This window comes from Gobio gobio (assembly GCF_949357685.1).
Source record: "Gobio gobio genome assembly, chromosome: 4".
NCBI classification, from domain to species: Eukaryota; Metazoa; Chordata; class Actinopteri; order Cypriniformes; family Gobionidae; genus Gobio; species Gobio gobio.
This window is the reverse complement of record NC_137100.1, coordinates 68,230,121-68,250,324: the sequence shown is the minus strand read 5'-3', so window position 1 is coordinate 68,250,324 and position 20,204 is coordinate 68,230,121. Positions and strand designations below refer to the sequence as shown.

The window sequence follows — 20,204 nt, the reverse complement described above, 5'->3', positions numbered from 1 at the left end:
GAACGTTCCCAAGCCGCATTGAAGACAGATTAATGGACTTTAATTATAATACCATGTCTTGTTTGAACAATTTTTTAATCAATAGAAATACTCTGGTCACATAAACCTTCATATGGAGGATTAAATAAGATTGTTTTTTTTATCCATTAATATGTAAGATTTCATAACTTTTATCACTGTCCCACAGTATAACTTCTCGTTAAAGTCACAGAATGTAATTTATTCAACTCAAAGGTGCGTCTTGACTCTTGATTGGGCTCATGCGTGTGTAAAGCAGCGCTGTTTAATCATATCACACACATTTGAGTGTGTTTTGCTACTCTGTGGTTAAAATCACTTATTTCTCAGGATTTAAACATTCTAGGAAACATTTACGCTAATGTACACAAGTCACCAAACTATATAATACTGTTGTGGTTTTTGGATGTTTTAATTAAAAAATCGTACATATTGTGCCTTTAACTTCATGTTCTCTTCAATTTGACGTGTCAAATCTCTCTTTCACACTATTTACTCCCGTATAAATGGTAATTATAAGCAATTATTCAACACATAAATTCGATAAAATACTGTTAGTCAGTCAGCAAAACCGTTAATTTTTAAATTAAGCGAGCGCGCGGGTTTCTGTGGAAGACAGGACTAAGCGCGTGCCCGAAGCGCAGTAAAGAAAGCGACGTATTTATATATTACTTAATATTTTTAGCTATAAAATTTGATTTGACTGAAAATTATAGCGTGACTGCTAATCCAGGATTTAATAAACGTGACTCTTAATTCATAACCATACATTGACCTATTTATTTTGGCTAGAGGTATTCTTTATTGCACATTCATTCATTTATTTAGTTAGTTGTGTGTCGGTCTCCACCCTTCTCTTCTCTTTTATCTGGTTCAGGTTTCAGCTCCACCTGCCCGGTGAGCGCGAGGCCGTGCCTCGACACCTCTTGAGTGCCCTCGCTAGTGCACAGCGCCAGCAGTGCGTGTGATATGCGCGCGACCCACCCTAGTCAGCGGCCGAGCGGGATTGGAGCGCGCCCGTGAGGTGAGTCGCGGTGGAGCTTCAACATGGCGGCGGAGTTTCGCTCTCTGGCGATGAAATACTGTCAACAGTCACGAATGATGTCGTGATATTGCGCGTTAACAGCCTCAGATCGATTTCCAAGCCTTTCGTTTGCGTTCTCATCATTCTCTGAAGGACGTTATATGATATATTTCGTGTCATCGCGAGTCTCGATGGTTGTATGTTAACGCGGCGCGTTCTCGTTTGATTTCTCTTGGGGTTAGTCTGACGGATCTGAGGTGAAAATGAGCTTCAGGTAAATGTGTTTTCCTCTCCTTCTGCTCTGTTTTTATCCCATTCTCCCGTTTACTCGACGTGTTGTTGTCTGATCTCTGACAGTCAGCTGATACACGCTCATTATGCAGATTTAAAGGAGCAGCGTCTGAATTTATTCATCACATCATGTAAAACATTACATTTAAAATCTGATTTTGTGCTATATCACAGTGTTTATCGTGGTTGTTTAAGAATACAAAAACTAATTATTTCATTGTTTTATATTCAATAACAAATAAGGTCATATTCAGGGTGTGATCTATGTAAATAATGTGTTTAGGATTAGATTATTCACCTGTTTGTGTTCTTTTGTTGCTTTAAAGGCACCATATGTAAGATTTTAGGATTAATATATCCACTAGAACAGTGTTATATATTGTGGTGACTTGTTTACATTATCCCAAGTGTTTCCAAGAATGTTTAAATCAAGCGAAATCATCGATTTTATCTAGGACACGGCCCGTGTGCGTCGCTTATCAGTGACATCATACCTGTGTAGTAACCATGGAAACACCAAAGCCGCTCTAATATATGATGTTTTAATTGCAACTTTTTATCTTACAATTGCCAGTTTATATTGTGCAAAAATATTGCAATTGCGAGAAAAAAATATTAAAAAATAACCAGTGCTGTCAAATCGATTAATCGCGATTAATCGCATCCAAAATAAATGTGTGTATGTGTGTGTGCTGTGTATAATTATTATGTATATATAAATACACACACACACACACACGCATGTATATATAAGAATATAATTTCTTATATTTGTATATAAAAAATTATATTTATATATAATATAAATTATATAAATACTAGGGCTGTCAAAAGATTAATCGCGATTAATCGCGATTAATCGCATCCAAAATAAAAGTTTGTGTTTACATAATATATGTGTGTGTACTCTGTTAATTATTATTTATATATAAATACACACACAAGCATGTATATATTTAAGAAAAAAATATTATTTTTATATATAAAACATTTATATTTATATATATTATAGATTATATAAATGTATATACAGGATATACATGCAAATATTTCTTAAATATATACATGAATGTCTGTGTATTTATATATAAATAATAATTAACAGAGTACACACACATATATTATGTAAACACAAACTTTTATTTTGGATGCGATTAATCGCGATTAATCTTTTGACAGCCCTAATAAATACATATACAGTATATAATATTTCTTAAATATATACATTAATAAGTGTGTATTTATATAATAATTATATACAGAACACACGCATACTGTATATTATAAACATGAACTTTTATTTTCGATGCGATTAATCGCGATTAATCGATTTGACGACACTAAATATAATATAACCCTGGTCAGGTCCTCTCACACACACATGTTAGTTATGCATCAGTGTCTTGTTTACACATCACATCCCATATCTTGTGTTGTAGTATTATATTTCATGTAGATGATAATAACCCGAGACAGCTCTGAGGAGTATATGAGGTGTGTGATCGTGACTGTGAGGGAACAGGATAGTGTTGCGTATTGTAGTGTTGTTTTTACATGACGCACTGAAGCCTGTGTGTGTGTGTGTGTGTGTGTGTGTGTGTGTGTGTGTGTGCTGGAGGACATGTGCTGGGTTCCTGACGTGTGTAGAATTACTGAGAGCGGCTGTGCTGGACTTCATCCAGTCGTTCAGCTGTTCCTCCGTCTGAAAGCGATTAAAACACAGGAATAAAACCGAAATCGTGATATGGAAATGAATATATGCACGTGTTCCAGAGCGAAGCGCGGCGCTGTGTTCATACACACGTGAGCCGCTCATGATCCGCGTTTGAACAAACACACATCCATCATCCAACGCTCATCAACTACAGAGAAGCGTGACTGTTTGCTTACAAAATAAACGTTTGCTGCTTAAAAATGAAGAAATTAAGACTGGCATAAATATTAGTACTGTACTTTTACAGTTGTAATGTAAAACACAATTATTTTATTATTATATTTTTCTTAAATACTCAATTTTTGACATTTTTCAATGTTATATATTTTAGTCATTTTTATTTTGTAACAATAATAATAACAACAATAACAATTATTATTATTATTATTACAGACAAGCACAGAGATCTGTTTTATTTTGTTCTGTATTTTTTCCTGTTTTTAAATATTTTTTGGACTAAATTTGTATGGTTAAATTTAATTTTAGTAATCATGTCTAATTAATTTAAATCATGAAATCTATACAATTTAACAACAATTTATTAAAAGTTTAACAAAAAGCACATGTTTAGGGCCCTCAATTTGTTACATTTATTTTTGTAGTCATTTTTAGATTTTTATTTTGTAACAATAATAATAACAACAATAACAATTATTATTATTATTATTATTATTATTACTATAGACAAGCAAAGCAAACCTGGAACATTTTGGACTCAATTTTAATGCTTAAGAATGAAATAATGAAGACTGCCATAAATATTAGTACTGTAATGTAAAACTAAATTATTTTATCATTATATTTTTCTTAAATACTCAATGTTTAACATTTTTCAAATATATATATATATATATATGTGTATATATATATATATATATATATATATATATATATATATATATATATATATATATATATATATATATATATATATATATATATATATATATATATTTTTTTTTTTTTTTTTTCAATGTATTTTTTTCAGTCATTTTTATTTTGTAACAGTAATAATAACTATTATTATTATTATTATTACTACAGACAAGCACAGCAAACCTGGAATTGTAGGGCCTATGAGATCCGTTTGATTTTTTCCCAAAATCATTTTTTTCCATTTTTTTTTTTTCTGGATTCAGTTTTTTCCTGTTTTTAAATATTTTTTCTGGGACTAAATTTTAATGGTTAAATATTCAATTTTAGTAATCATGTCTAATTAATTGAAATCATGAAATATTATTATTACAGACAAGCACAGCAAACCTGGAATTGTAGGGCCTATGAGATCCATAAAAAGTTTTCCCAAATTCAGTTTTTTTCCTGTTTTTTTAAAAATCTTTTTTAAAATCTTTTATTTTTTGGACTAATGGTTTAAATTAAATTTTAGTAATTAAAAAGCATGTCTAATTAAATAAAATAATGAAATGTATACAATTTAACAACAATTTATTAAAAGTAGAACAAAAAGTACGTTTAGGGCCCAATGAAATAGGTTTTTTTTTTTATAAAATAAAAATCTATTTATTTGTTAAATTTTTTATATTAAATTTCTATGTTTTGTGTTTTACGCTTTCTTATTTCATTCCATTTTAATGGTTTAATTAAATAAAAAAAATCAAATGAATGTCTAATTGAATAAAAAAAACTACAATTATTATTATTAATTTTAATAACATTTCTATTGCCCCCCCCCCATGTATTTTAATTTGTCTGGCAATCAAATGAAGGCATAAAACAATAATTAAATTAATCTTGAATTCATATGAAATTTAAAAAAAAGCATTTTTTTTGAAAATGGATTATTCCTTAAAAACATAGCTATATATATAGCTAAACATATTAGGACATAGCTAAACATATTTATTTATATTCTGTATAATTTATATTCTGTATAATATCTGTCAGTTTCTTCAAGTGAAACTGAACTCTTATTTTGACGGGTTGCCGTGAAGAGCTTTGAGTCTGTGTGTTTGTGTCCTGATGTTGATGGGTTGTGTGTTTGTGACCTGATGTTGATGGGTTGTGTGTTTGTGTCCTGATGTTGATGGGTTGTGTGTTTGTGACCTGATGTTGATGAGTGTGTGTGTTTGTGACCTGATGTTGATTGGTTGTGTGTTTGTGACCTGATGTTGATGGGTTGTGTGTTTGTGTCCTGATGTTGATGGGTTGTGTGTTTGTGACCTGATGTTGATGGGTTGTGTGTTTGTGACCTGATGTTGATGGGTTGTGTGTTTGTGACCTGATGTTGATGGGTTGTGTGTTTGTGACCTGATGTTGATGGGTTGTGTGTTTGTGACCTGATGTTGATGGGTTGTGTGTAGGTGACCTGATGTTGATGGGTTGTGTGTAGGTGACCTGATGTTGATGGGTTGTGTGTAGGTGACCTGATGTTGATGGGTTGTGTGTTTGTGACCTGATGTTGATGGGTTGTGTGTTTGTGACCTGATGTTGATTGGTTGTGTGTTTGTGACCTGATGTTGATGGGTTGTGTGTTTGTGACCTGATGTTGATGGGTTGTGTGTTTGTGACCTGATGTTGATGTGTTGTGTGTTTGTGACCTGATGTTGATGGGTTGTGTGTTTGTGACCTGATGTTGATGGGTTGTGTGTTTGTGACCTGATGTTGATGGGTTGTGTGTTTGTGACCTGATGTTGATGGGTTGTGTGTAGGTGACCTGATGTTGATGGGTTGTGTGTTTGTGACCTGATGTTGATGGGTTGTGTGTAGGTGACCTGATGTTGATGGGTTGTGTGTTTGTGTCCTGATGTTGATGGGTTGTGTGTTTGTGACCTGATGTTGATGGGTTGTGTGTTTGTGACCTGATGTTGATGGGTTGTGTGTTTGTGACCTGATGTTGATGGGTTGTGTGTAGGTGACCTGATGTTGATGGGTTGTGTGTTTGTGACCTGATGTTGATGGGTTGTGTGTTTGTGACCTGATGTTGATGGGTTGTGTGTTTGTGACCTGATGTTGATGGGTTGTGTGTTTGTGACCTGATGTTGATTGGTTGTGTGTAGGTGACCTGATGTTGATGGGTTGTGTGTTTGTGACCTGATGTTGATGGGTTGTGTATTTGTGACCTGATGTTGATGGGTTGTGTGTTTGTGACCTGATGTTGATGGGTTGTGTGTAGGTGACCTGATGTTGATGGGTTGTGTGTTTGTGACCTGATGTTGATGGGTTGTGTGTAGGTGACCTGATGTTGATGGGTTGTGTGTAGGTGACCTGATGTTGATGGGTTGTGTGTTTGTGACCTGATGTTGATGGGTTGTGTGTTTGTGACCTGATGTTGATGGGTTGTGTGTTTGTGTCCTGATGTTGATGGGTTGTGTGTTTGTGACCTGATGTTGATGGGTTGTGTGTTTGTGACCTGATGTTGATTGGTTGTGTGTTTGTGACCTGATGTTGATGGGTTGTGTGTTTGTGACCTGATGTTGATGGGTTGTGTGTTTGTGACCTGATGTTGATGGGTTGTGTGTTTGTGACCTGATGTTGATTGGTTGTGTGTAGGTGACCTGATGTTGATGTGTTGTGTGTAGGTGACCTGATGTTGATGGGTTGTGTGTTTGTGACCTGATGTTGATGGGTTGTGTGTAGGTGACCTGATGTTGATGGGTTGTGTGTTTGTGACCTGATGTTGATGGGTTGTGTGTTTGTGACCTGATGTTGATTGGTTGTGTGTTTGTGACCTGATGTTGATTGGTTGTGTGTTTGTGACCTGATGTTGATGGGTTGTGTGTTTGTGACCTGATGTTGATTGGTTGTGTGTTTGTGACCTGATGTTGATGGGTTGTGTGTTTGTGACCTGATGTTGATGGGTTGTGTGTTTGTGACCTGATGTTGATGGGTTGTGTGTTTGTGACCTGATGTTGATGGGTTGTGTGTTTGTGACCTGATGTTGATGGGTTGTGTGTTTGTGACCTGATGTTGATTGGTTGTGTGTAGGTGACCTGATGTTGATGGGTTGTGTGTTTGTGACCTGATGTTGATTGGTTGTGTGTTTGTGACCTGATGTTGATTGGTTGTGTGTTTGTGACCTGATGTTGATGGGTTGTGTGTTTGTGACCTGATGTTGATGGGTTGTGTGTTTGTGACCTGATGTTGATGGGTTGTGTGTTTGTGACCTGATGTTGATTGGTTGTGTGTAGGTGACCTGATGTTGATGGGTTGTGTGTTTGTGACCTGATGTTGATGGGTTGTGTGTTTGTGACCTGATGTTGATGGGTTGTGTGTTTGTGACCTGATGTTGATGGGTTGTGTGTTTGTGACCTGATGTTGATTGGTTGTGTGTTTGTGACCTGATGTTGATGGGTTGTGTGTTTGTGACCTGATGTTGATGGGTTGTGTGTTTGTGACCTGATGTTGATTGGTTGTGTGTTTGTGACCTGATGTTGATGGTTGTGTGTTTGTGACCTGATGTTGATTGGTGTGTGTTTGTGACCTGATGTTGATGGGTTGTGTGTTTGTGACCTGATGTTGATTGGTGTGTGTTTGTGACCTGATGTTGATTGGTTGTGTGTTTGTGACCTGATGTTGATTGGTTGTGTGTTTGTGACCTGATGTTGATGGGTTGTGTGTTTGTGACCTGATGTTGATTGGTTGTGTGTTTGTGACCTGATGTTGATGGGTTGTGTGTTTGTGACCTGATGTTGATTGGTTGTGTGTTTGTGACCTGATGTTGATTGGTTGTGTGTAGGTGACCTGATGTTGATGGGTGTGTGTAGGTGACCTGATGTTGATTGGTTGTGTGTTTGTGACCTGATGTTGATGGGTTGTGTGTTTGTGACCTGATGTTGATTGGTTGTGTGTTTGTGACCTGATGTTGATGGGTTGTGTGTTTGTGACCTGATGTTGATTGGTTGTGTGTTTGTGACCTGATGTTGATTGGTTGTGTGTTTGTGACCTGATGTTGATTGGTTGTGTGTTTGTGACCTGATGTTGATGGGTTGTGTGTTTGTGACCTGATGTTGATTGGTTGTGTGTTTGTGACCTGATGTTGATGGGTTGTGTGTTTGTGACCTGATGTTGATGGGTTGTGTGTTTGTGACCTGATGTTGATTGGTTGTGTGTTTGTGACCTGATGTTGATTGGTTGTGTGTTTGTGACCTGATGTTGATGGGTTGTGTGTTTGTGACCTGATGTTGATGGGTTGTGTGTTTGTGACCTGATGTTGATGGGTTGTGTGTTTGTGACCTGATGTTGATGGGTTGTGTGTTTGTGACCTGATGTTGATGGGTTGTGTGTTTGTGACCTGATGTTGATGGGTTGTGTGTTTGTGACCTGATGTTGATGGGTTGTGTGTTTGTGACCTGATGTTGATGGGTTGTGTGTTTGTGACCTGATGTTGATTGGTTGTGTGTTTGTGACCTGATGTTGATGGGTTGTGTGTTTGTGACCTGATGTTGATGGGTTGTGGGTTTGTGACCTGATGTTGATGGGTTGTGTGTTTGTGACCTGATGTTGATGGGTTGTGTGTTTGTGACCTGATGTTGATGGGTTGTGTGTAGGTGACCTGATGTTGATGGGTTGTGTGTTTGTGACCTGATGTTGATTGGTTGTGTGTTTGTGACCTGATGTTGATGGGTTGTGTGTTTGTGACCTGATGTTGATGGGTTGTGGGTTTGTGACCTGATGTTGATGGGTTGTGTGTTTGTGACCTGATGTTGATGGGTTGTGTGTTTGTGACCTGATGTTGATGGGTTGTGTGTTTGTGACCTGATGTTGATTGGTTGTGTGTTTGTGACCTGATGTTGATGGGTTGTGTGTTTGTGACCTGATGTTGATTGGTTGTGTGTTTGTGACCTGATGTTGATTGGTTGTGTGTTTGTGACCTGATGTTGATGGGTTGTGTGTTTGTGACCTGATGTTGATTGGTTGTGTGTTTGTGACCTGATGTTGATTGGTTGTGTGTTTGTGACCTGATGTTGATTGGTTGTGTGTTTGTGACCTGATGTTGATTGGTTGTGTGTTTGTGACCTGATGTTGATGGGTTGTGTGTTTGTGACCTGATGTTGATTGGTTGTGTGTTTGTGACCTGATGTTGATTGGTTGTGTGTTTGTGACCTGATGTTGATGGGTTGTGTGTTTGTGACCTGATGTTGATTGGTTGTGTGTTTGTGACCTGATGTTGATTGGTTGTGTGTTTGTGACCTGATGTTGATGGGTTGTGTGTTTGTGACCTGATGTTGATGGGTTGTGTGTTTGTGACCTGATGTTGATTGGTTGTGTGTTTGTGACCTGATGTTGATGGGTTGTGTGTTTGTGACCTGATGTTGATGGGTTGTGTGTAGGTGACCTGATGTTGATGGGTTGTGTGTTTGTGACCTGATGTTGATGGGTTGTGTGTTTGTGACCTGATGTTGATGAGTGTGTGTGTTTGTGACCTGATGTTGATGGGTTGTGTGTTTGTGACCTGATGTTGATGAGTTGTGTGTTTGTGTCCTGATGTTGATGGGTTGTGTGTTTGTGACCTGATGTTGATGGGTTGTGTGTTTGTGACCTGATGTTGATGGGTTGTGTGTTTGTGACCTGATGTTGATTGGTTGTGTGTTTGTGACCTGATGTTGATGGGTTGTGTGTTTGTGACCTGATGTTGATGGGTTGTGGGTTTGTGACCTGATGTTGATGGGTTGTGTGTTTGTGACCTGATGTTGATGGGTTGTGTGTTTGTGACCTGATGTTGATGGGTTGTGTGTAGGTGACCTGATGTTGATGGGTTGTGTGTTTGTGACCTGATGTTGATGGGTTGTGTGTTTGTGACCTGATGTTGATGGGTTGTGTGTTTGTGACCTGATGTTGATGGGTTGTGTGTTTGTGACCTGATGTTGATGGGTTGTGTGTTTGTGACCTGATGTTGATTGGTTGTGTGTTTGTGACCTGATGTTGATTGGTTGTGTGTTTGTGACCTGATGTTGATGGGTTGTGTGTTTGTGACCTGATGTTGATGGGTTGTGTGTTTGTGACCTGATGTTGATGGGTTGTGTGTTTGTGTCCTGATGTTGATGGGTTGTGTGTTTGTGACCTGATGTTGATGGGTTGTGTGTTTGTGACCTGATGTTGATGGGTTGTGTGTTTGTGTCCTGATGTTGATGGGTTGTGTGTTTGTGACCTGATGTTGATGGGTTGTGTGTTTGTGACCTGATGTTGATGGGTTGTGTGTTTGTGACCTGATGTTGATGGGTTGTGTGTTTGTGACCTGATGTTGATGGGTTGTGTGTTTGTGACCTGATGTTGATGGGTTGTGTGTTTGTGACCTGATGTTGATGGGTTGTGTGTTTGTGACCTGATGTTGATGGGTTGTGTGTTTGTGTCCTGATGTTGATGGGTTGTGTGTTTGTGACCTGATGTTGATGGGTTGTGTGTTTGTGACCTGATGTTGATGGGTTGTGTGTAGGTGACCTGATGTTGATGGGTTGTGTGTAGGTGACCTGATGTTGATGGGTTGTGTGTTTGTGACCTGATGTTGATTGGTTGTGTGTTTGTGACCTGATGTTGATGGGTTGTGTGTTTGTGACCTGATGTTGATTGGTTGTGTGTTTGTGACCTGATGTTGATGGGTTGTGTGTTTGTGACCTGATGTTGATTGGTTGTGTGTTTGTGACCTGATGTTGATGGGTTGTGTGTTTGTGACCTGATGTTGATTGGTTGTGTGTTTGTGACCTGATGTTGATTGGTTGTGTGTAGGTGACCTGATGTTGATGGGTTGTGTGTTTGTGACCTGATGTTGATGGGTTGTGTGTAGGTGACCTGATGTTGATGGGTTGTGTGTTTGTGACCTGATGTTGATGGGTTGTGTGTTTGTGACCTGATGTTGATGGGTTGTGTGTTTGTGACCTGATGTTGATTGGTTGTGTGTTTGTGACCTGATGTTGATGGGTTGTGTGTTTGTGACCTGATGTTGATTGGTTGTGTGTTTGTGACCTGATGTTGATTGGTTGTGTGTTTGTGACCTGATGTTGATGGGTTGTGTGTTTGTGACCTGATGTTGATGGGTTGTGTGTTTGTGACCTGATGTTGATTGGTTGTGTGTAGATGACCTGATGTTGATGGGTTGTGTGTTTGTGACCTGATGTTGATTGGTTGTGTGTTTGTGACCTGATGTTGATGGGTTGTGTGTTTGTGACCTGATGTTGATTGGTTGTGTGTTTGTGACCTGATGTTGATGGGTTGTGTGTTTGTGACCTGATGTTGATGGGTTGTGTGTAGGTGACCTGATGTTGATGGGTTGTGTGTTTGTGACCTGATGTTGATGGGTTGTGTGTTTGTGACCTGATGTTGATTGGTTGTGTGTTTGTGACCTGATGTTGATGGGTTGTGTGTTTGTGACCTGATGTTGATGGGTTGTGTGTTTGTGACCTGATGTTGATGGGTTGTGTGTTTGTGACCTGATGTTGATGGGTTGTGTGTTTGTGACCTGATGTTGATGGGTTGTGTGTTTGTGACCTGATGTTGATGGGTTGTGTGTTTGTGACCTGATGTTGATGGGTTGTGTGTAGGTGACCTGATGTTGATGGGTTGTGTGTAGGTGACCTGATGTTGATGGGTTGTGTGTTTGTGACCTGATGTTGATGGGTTGTGTGTAGGTGACCTGATGTTGATGTGTTGTGTGTTTGTGACCTGATGTTGATGGGTTGTGTGTTTGTGACCTGATGTTGATGGGTTGTGTGTTTGTGACCTGATGTTGATGGGTTGTGTGTTTGTGACCTGATGTTGATGGGTTGTGTGTTTGTGACCTGATGTTGATGGGTTGTGTGTTTGTGACCTGATGTTGATGGGTTGTGTGTTTGTGACCTGATGTTGATGGGTTGTGTGTAGGTGACCTGATGTTGATGTGTTGTGTGTAGGTGACCTGATGTTGATGGGTTGTGTGTTTGTGACCTGATGTTGATGGGTTGTGTGTAGGTGACCTGATGTTGATGTGTTGTGTGTTTGTGACCTGATGTTGATGGGTTGTGTGTTTGTGACCTGATGTTGATTGGTTGTGTGTTTGTGACCTGATGTTGATGGGTTGTGTGTAGGTGACCTGATGTTGATGTGTTGTGTGTAGGTGACCTGATGTTGATGGGTTTTGTGTTTGTGACCTGATGTTGATGGGTTGTGTGTTTGTGACCTGATGTTGATTGGTTGTGTGTTTGTGACCTGATGTTGATGGGTTGTGTGTAGGTGACCTGATGTTGATGTGTTGTGTGTAGGTGACCTGATGTTGATGGGTTGTGTGTAGGTGACCTGATGTTGATTGGTTGTGTGTTTGTGACCTGATGTTGATTGGTTGTGTGTTTGTGACCTGATGTTGATGGGTTGTGTGTAGGTGACCTGATGTTGATGGGTTGTGTGTAGGTGACCTGATGTTGATGGGTTGTGTGTTTGTGACCTGATGTTGATGGGTTGTGTGTTTGTGACCTGATGTTGATGGGTTGTGTGTTTGTGACCTGATGTTGATTGGTTGTGTGTTTGTGACCTGATGTTGATGGGTTGTGTGTAGGTGACCTGATGTTGATGGGTTGTGTGTAGGTGACCTGATGTTGATGGGTTGTGTGTTTGTGACCTGATGTTGATGGGTTGTGTGTAGGTGACCTGATGTTGATGGGTTGTGTGTTTGTGACCTGATGTTGATGGGTTGTGTGTTTGTGACCTGATGTTGATGGGTTGTGTGTAGGTGACCTGATGTTGATGGGTTGTGTGTTTGTGACCTGATGTTGATGGGTTGTGTGTTTGTGACCTGATGTTGATTGGTTGTGTGTTTGTGACCTGATGTTGATGGGTTGTGTGTAGGTGACCTGATGTTGATGGGTTGTGTGTTTGTGACCTGATGTTGATGGGTTGTGTGTCGGTGACCTGATGTTGATGGGTTGTGTGTTTGTGACCTGATGTTGATGGGTTGTGTGTTTGTGACCTGATGTTGATGGGTTGTGTGTAGGTGACCTGATGTTGATGGGTTGTGTGTTTGTGACCTGATGTTGATGGGTTGTGTGTAGGTGACCTGATGTTGATGGGTTGTGTGTTTGTGACCTGATGTTGATGGGTTGTGTGTTTGTGACCTGATGTTGATGGGTTGTGTGTTTGTGACCTGATGTTGATTGGTTGTGTGTTTGTGACCTGATGTTGATGGGTTGTGTGTTTGTGACCTGATGTTGATGGGTTGTGTGTAGGTGACCTGATGTTGATTGGTTGTGTGTTTGTGACCTGATGTTGATTGGTTGTGTGTTTGTGACCTGATGTTGATTGGTTGTGTGTAGGTGACCTGATGTTGATGGGTTGTGTGTTTGTGACCTGATGTTGATGGGTTGTGTGTTTGTGACCTGATGTTGATGGGTTGTGTGTTTGTGACCTGATGTTGATGGGTTGTGTGTTTGTGACCTGATGTTGATGGGTTGTGTGTTTGTGTCCTGATGTTGATGGGTTGTGTGTTTGTGACCTGATGTTGATGGGTTGTGTGTTTGTGACCTGATGTTGATGGGTTGTGTGTTTGTGTCCTGATGTTGATGGGTTGTGTGTTTGTGACCTGATGTTGATGGGTTGTGTGTTTGTGACCTGATGTTGATGGGTTGTGTGTTTGTGACCTGATGTTGATGGGTTGTGTGTTTGTGACCTGATGTTGATGGGTTGTGTGTTTGTGACCTGATGTTGATGGGTTGTGTGTTTGTGACCTGATGTTGATGGGTTGTGTGTTTGTGACCTGATGTTGATGGGTTGTGTGTTTGTGTCCTGATGTTGATGGGTTGTGTGTTTGTGACCTGATGTTGATGGGTTGTGTGTTTGTGACCTGATGTTGATGGGTTGTGTGTAGGTGACCTGATGTTGATGGGTTGTGTGTAGGTGACCTGATGTTGATGGGTTGTGTGTAGGTGACCTGATGTTGATGGGTTGTGTGTTTGTGTCCTGATGTTGATGGGTTGTGTGTTTGTGACCTGATGTTGATGGGTTGTGTGTAGGTGACCTGATGTTGATGGGTTGTGTGTAGGTGACCTGATGTTGATGGGTTGTGTGTTTGTGTCCTGATGTTGATGGGTTGTGTGTTTGTGACCTGATGTTGATGGGTTGTGTGTTTGTGACCTGATGTTGATGGGTTGTGTGTTTGTGTCCTGATGTTGATGGGTTGTGTGTTTGTGACCTGATGTTGATGTGTTGTGTGTAGGTGACCTGATGTTGATGGGTTGTGTGTTTGTGACCTGATGTTGATGGGTTGTGTGTTTGTGACCTGATGTTGATGGGTTGTGTGTAGGTGACCTGATGTTGATGGGTTGTGTGTTTGTGACCTGATGTTGATGGGTTGTGTGTTTGTGACCTGATGTTGATGGGTTGTGTGTTTGTGACCTGATGTTGATGGGTTGTGTGTTTGTGACCTGATGTTGATGGGTTGTGTGTTTGTGACCTGATGTTGATGGGTTGTGTGTTTGTGACCTGATGTTGATGGGTTGTGTGTTTGTGACCTGATGTTGATGGGTTGTGTGTTTGTGACCTGATGTTGATGGGTTGTGTGTAGGTGACCTGATGTTGATGGGTTGTGTGTTTGTGACCTGATGTTGATGGGTTGTGTGTTTGTGACCTGATGTTGATGGGTTGTGTGTTTGTGACCTGATGTTGATGGGTTGTGTGTTTGTGACCTGATGTTGATGGGTTGTGTGTTTGTGTCCTGATGTTGATGGGTTGTGTGTTTGTGTCCTGATGTTGATGGGTTGTGTGTAGGTGACCTGATGTTGATGGGTTGTGTGTTTGTGACCTGATGTTGATGGGTTGTGTGTAGGTGACCTGATGTTGATGTGTTGTGTGTTTGTGACCTGATGTTGATGTGTTGTGTGTTTGTGACCTGATGTTGATGGGTTGTGTGTTTGTGACCTGATGTTGATGGGTTGTGTGTTTGTGACCTGATGTTGATGGGTTGTGTGTTTGTGTCCTGATGTTGATGGGTTGTGTGTTTGTGACCTGATGTTGATGGGTTGTGTGTAGGTGACCTGATGTTGATGGGTTGTGTGTTTGTGACCTGATGTTGATGGGTTGTGTGTAGGTGACCTGATGTTGATGGGTTGTGTGTTTGTGACCTGATGTTGATTGGTTGTGTGTAGGTGACCTGATGTTGATTGGTTGTGTGTTTGTGACCTGATGTTGATGGGTTGTGTGTAGGTGACCTGATGTTGATGGGTTGTGTGTTTGTGACCTGATGTTGATGGGTTGTGTGTTTGTGACCTGATGTTGATGGGTTGTGTGTAGGTGACCTGATGTTGATGGGTTGTGTGTAGGTGATCAGCGTGTGTGGTGTTCCTCCACCTTCAGCATGGCCTCCGCCCCCAAGCCTTCTCCTGCCCTCTCCTGCCTGGACACCCTCTCCATCTCCTCTCTGCTGTCCGGAGACCTGGAGGAGGATGGAGAGGGGGCGGAGCAGGACCTGGCGGACCTGGAGGTCAACCCCTACGACGGCCTGCCCTTTTCCTCCCGCTACTACAGCCTGCTGGAGGAGAGGAAGCGGCTGCCGGTGTGGAGCCTGAGGTTCAGTCTGCTGGAGCACATGGAGTCGCACAGCATGATGGTCCTGAGCGCAGACGGGGGGGCGGGCAAGAGCACACAGGTACAGCACACACACTCCTCTGGAGATCACACACACACACACACACACACACACACACACACACACACTCATCTGGAGATCACACACACACTCATCTGGAGATCACACACACACACTCATCTGGAGATCACACACACACTCATCTGGAGATCACACACACACTCATCTGGAGATCACACACACACTCATCTGGAGATCACACACACACACACTCATCTGGAGATCACACACACACTCATCTGGAGATCACACACACACTCATCTGGAGATCACACACTCATGGGTACAGCACACACTCATGCTTCAGCTCAGGGTACGCTGACCGCTTATAGGTGGAACGTGACATCAGTGTTGGGGAAAGTTACTTCGAAAAGTAATGCATTACAATATTGCGTTACTCCCTTAAAAAGTAACTAATTGACTTACTTAGTTACTTTTTAAGAAAAGTAATGTATTTACAATATTGCGTTACTCCCTTAAAAAGTAACTAATTGACTTACTTAGTTACTTTTTAAGAAAAGTAATGTATTTACAATATTGCGTTACTCCCTTAAAAAGTAACTAATTGACTTACTTAGTTACTTTTTAAGAAAAGTAATGCATTTACAATATTGCGTTACTCCCTTAAAAAGTAACTAATTGACTTACTTAGTTACTTTTTAAGAAAAGTAATGTATTTACAATATTGCGTTACTCCCTTAAAAAGTAACTAATTGAGTTACTTTTTTAAAAAAGTAATGCGTTACAAAATTGCGTTACTCCCTTAAAAAGTAACTAATTGAGTTACTTTTTAAGAAAAGTAATGCATTACAATATTGCGTTACTCCATTAAAAAGTAACTAATTGAGTTACTTAGTTACTTTTTAAGAAAAGTAATGCATTACAATATTGCGTTACTCCCTTAAAAAGTAACTAATTGAGTTCCTTTTTTAAAAAAGTGATGCGTTACAAAATTGCGTTACTCCCTTAAAAAGTAACTAATTGAGTTACTTAGTTACTTTTTAAGAAAAGTAATGCATTACAATATTGCGTTTCTCCCTTAAAAAGTAACTAATTGAGTTACTTTTTTAAAAAAGTAATGCGTTACAAAATTGCGTTACTCCCTTAAAAAGTAACTAATTGGGTTACTTTTTAAGAAAAGTAATGCATTACAATATTGCGTTACTCTCTTAAAAAGTAACTAATTGAGTTACTTAGTTACTTTTTAAGAAAAGTAATGCATTACAATATTGCGTTACTCCCTTAAAAAGTAACTAATTGAGTTACTTTTTAAGAAAAGTAATGCGTTACAATATTGCGTTACTCCCTTAAAGGGTAACTAATTGAGTTACTTTGTTACTTTTTAAGAAAAGTAATGCGTTACAATATTGCGTTACTCCCTTAAAAAGTAACTATTTGAGTTACTTAGTTACTTTTTAAGAAAAGTAGTGCGTTACAATATTGCGTTACTCCCTTAAAAAGTAACTAATTGAGTTACTTAGTTACTTTTTAAGAAAAGTATTGCGTTACAATATTGCGTTACTCCCTTAAAGGGTAACTAATTGAGTTACTTAGTTACTTTTTAAGAAAAGTAATGCGTTACAATATTGCGTTACTCCCTTAAAAAGTAACTAATTGAGTTACTTAGTTACTTTTCAAGAAAAGTAATACATTACAATATTGCGTTACTCCCTTAAAAAGTAACTAATTGAGTTACTTAGTTACTTTTCAAGAAAAGTAATACATTACAATATTGCGTTACTCCCTTAAAAAGTAACTAATTGAGTTACTTAGTTACTTTTCAAGAAAAGTAATACATTACAATATTGCGTTACTCCCTTAAAAAGTAACTAATTGACGGCAGAGATGGAAACACGCGACCGTCGTAGGGATAGTGAGCGCGATAGTGAGTGTGTGTGTGTGTGTGTGTGAGGTAAACCGCGCTTCTACGGCATTCATTCGCACAGAGACACGCAGGATTCATATTTAAATAGCCTTTTTGCGGTTTAATATTCACAGACACTCGTCTATATCACCAGATGCGTTCTCAGGTACCGAGATTTGGTACCGATTGATTTAATGTGAATCGGTACTCGGTAGTATCGACGTAATTCGGTCGGTGCCCTTAAAAGTACAGAGTTCTGTACCCAACCCTAATTGTGCCGAGTGTAAAGTTTGGTGGAGGGGGGATTATGGGGTGGGGATAGTTCCAGTGAAAGGAACTCTTAATGTAAGACATTGTGGACAATTTCATGCTCCCAACTTTGTGGGATGAGTTTGTGGACGGCCCCTTCCTGTCCCAGCATGCTCCAGTGCTCAAAGCGTCTCCATAAAGACATGGATGAGGAGTTTGGGGTGGAGGATCTGGACTGGCCTGAGAGACGTGTTCTCTGGAAGAGCAGCTCATGGTGTTTATCTGCACTGATACAGAGCTTGTCCCTCAGTCTCTAAAGCAGAGGTGATGTAATCGAGCGGCTAAAGGTCGTGTCTTTATGATGCAGCTTCTACACAATAAACACACACAGGACACGGGCCTGCTGGGAGACTCTTCATATGGGATCAGTTCCGGGATTTATTAACATAATAAAAGACACATTACAGTGATCAGAAGGGCCAGTAAAGACATTTATAATGTGACGAAAGATTCTATTTCTGATTAACAAATTAAATAACAAATAGAATAGGACAGGACAAAACAGAACAGAACGGAAAAGATTAGAACAATAGAATAGATCAAAATTAAATAGAACAGAATATATCAGAACGGAACAGTTTAAAAATAGAATAGAATAGAATTGAATTATTATATATTGAATAGGACGGAACAAAACGGACAGAACAAAATTAAATAGAACAGAACAGAATATATCAGAACGGAACAGATTAAAAATTGAATAGAATAGAAAATAACAGGACAAAGAATAGCACAGAACCGAACAAATTAAAAATAGAATAGAATAGAATCGAATTATTATATATTGAATAGGACGGAACGGAAAAGAATAGTACAAAATTAAATAGAACAGAATATATCAGATATATCAGATTAACGCTGTTCTTTTGAACTCTATTGAAGAGTTTTCAGCTCTGATGATTGCTGTGTTTGTAGTGTAGAATTAGCCATCATCAGTTTAGCAGAACCTGTCCAGTGCGCTTGACCTGTTCTATTTTTAATCTGTTTTGACTTTTGTATAAGAATATTGTTGTATTCTGTTCTGTCCTGTGCTATTCTTTGTCCTGTTATTTTCTATTCTATTCTATTTTTAATCTGTTCCATTCTGATATATTCTGTTCTGTTCAATTTAATTTTGTTCTGTCCGTTTTGTTCCTTCCTATTCAATATATTATTATTCAATTATATTCTATTCTATTTTTAAACTTTTCTGTTCTGTTCTGATATATTCTGTTCTATTTAATTTTGTTCTATTCTTTCCCGTTCCGTTTTGTTCCGTCCTATTCAATATATAATAATTCTATTCTATTCTATTTTTAACTTGTTCTGTCCTGTGCTATTCTTTGTCCTGTTATTTTCTATTCTATTCAATTTTTAATCTGTTCCGTTCTGATATATTCTGTTCTGTTCTATTTAATTTTGTTCTAATCTTTTCCGTTCTGTTCTGTTTTGTCCTGTCCTATTCTATTTTTAATTTGTTATTTTCTGTCCTGTTCTATTGTATTGTTGTATTCTATTCTTTTTCATTAGTTTTTTCATCTCATTCTCTCCTGCTCTGTTCTGTTTTATTTAGGACTCTTCTGTCCTTTTCCATTCTATTCTTTTTTTGATCCGTTCTGTTCCATCCAATTCTATTCTGTTCTGTTCTCCTCCATCATGTTCTTTTCTATTCCATTCCTCAGGTCCTGCAAGACAGGAGGGATTGAGTCATATTCTATTGAATTCTGTTCTTTTTCATCTGTTCTGTCCCATTCTAGTCTTTATCCTGTTCTATTCTATTTAATTTTGTTCTATTCTATTATTTTCCGTTCTGTTTTGTTTCCGTCCTATTCTGTTCAATTAAATTCTATTCTTTCTTTAAATCTGTTCTGTTTCATCCCCATTCTATTCTGTTGTGCCATACAGTTTTTTTCTTTGTGTGTTTTGTTCTGTTCATTGTTAGTGCCTCAGTAACCAAGATATTTGTTTGTAAAGATTACTTTTTTAAATGACATTGCTACAAATGCTTTTGAATTAAGTTGTTTATCTTTTGGGGAAAAAGTTGTTTCTTGCAATACACACATTCTTGCACTAGCTGTATCACATCTACCTTTGTAAATAACATTTATTTTGATTTTTGAATCGTGTTTATTTTATTGCAGAATGCAATGATAAAAGCAGCATCCAAAAAATAAACAATACAATCAAATAATTAAAAAAGATGCAAATTAAATAAACTGCTTTACAATTTCCAGGTAAAGTAGGTATGCCTAAAAACAGCAAGTAAGAATTTGAATAATCACATGAAAAAAATAAAACCGCATATATTTCACTGTATGACGTACTCGGGTTCTTATATTAGGCTAGTAATGCAGATGCTTCACATTCACTTAAGACAAAACCACCTGTTTATGTGAACCCTAACTTGTGTGTTTTTGACACTTTAAAATAAATGCAATAAGAC

General features: G+C 38.8%; 1 protein-coding gene across 3 annotated transcripts in view; it reads left to right on the top strand.

Moving 5' to 3' along the window:
- The first annotated feature begins 1,044 nt into the window (after window positions 1-1,044).
- The window catches only part of dqx1 (DEAQ box RNA-dependent ATPase 1), a 43,283-nt gene continuing 24,123 nt past the window's right edge, over window positions 1,045-20,204 (top strand). For 2 of the 3 annotated variants that reach the window (XM_079814323.1, XM_079814322.1), the window contains exons 1-2: window positions 1,045-1,316; window positions 15,284-15,609. In XM_079814323.1, coding sequence (XP_079670449.1) covers window positions 15,319-15,609 — 291 coding nt within the window. In that variant the 5' untranslated portion in view covers window positions 1,045-1,316; window positions 15,284-15,318. The remainder of the gene's footprint in view (window positions 1,317-15,283; window positions 15,610-20,204) is intronic. The other variant, XM_079814321.1, reaches the window with a different exon arrangement.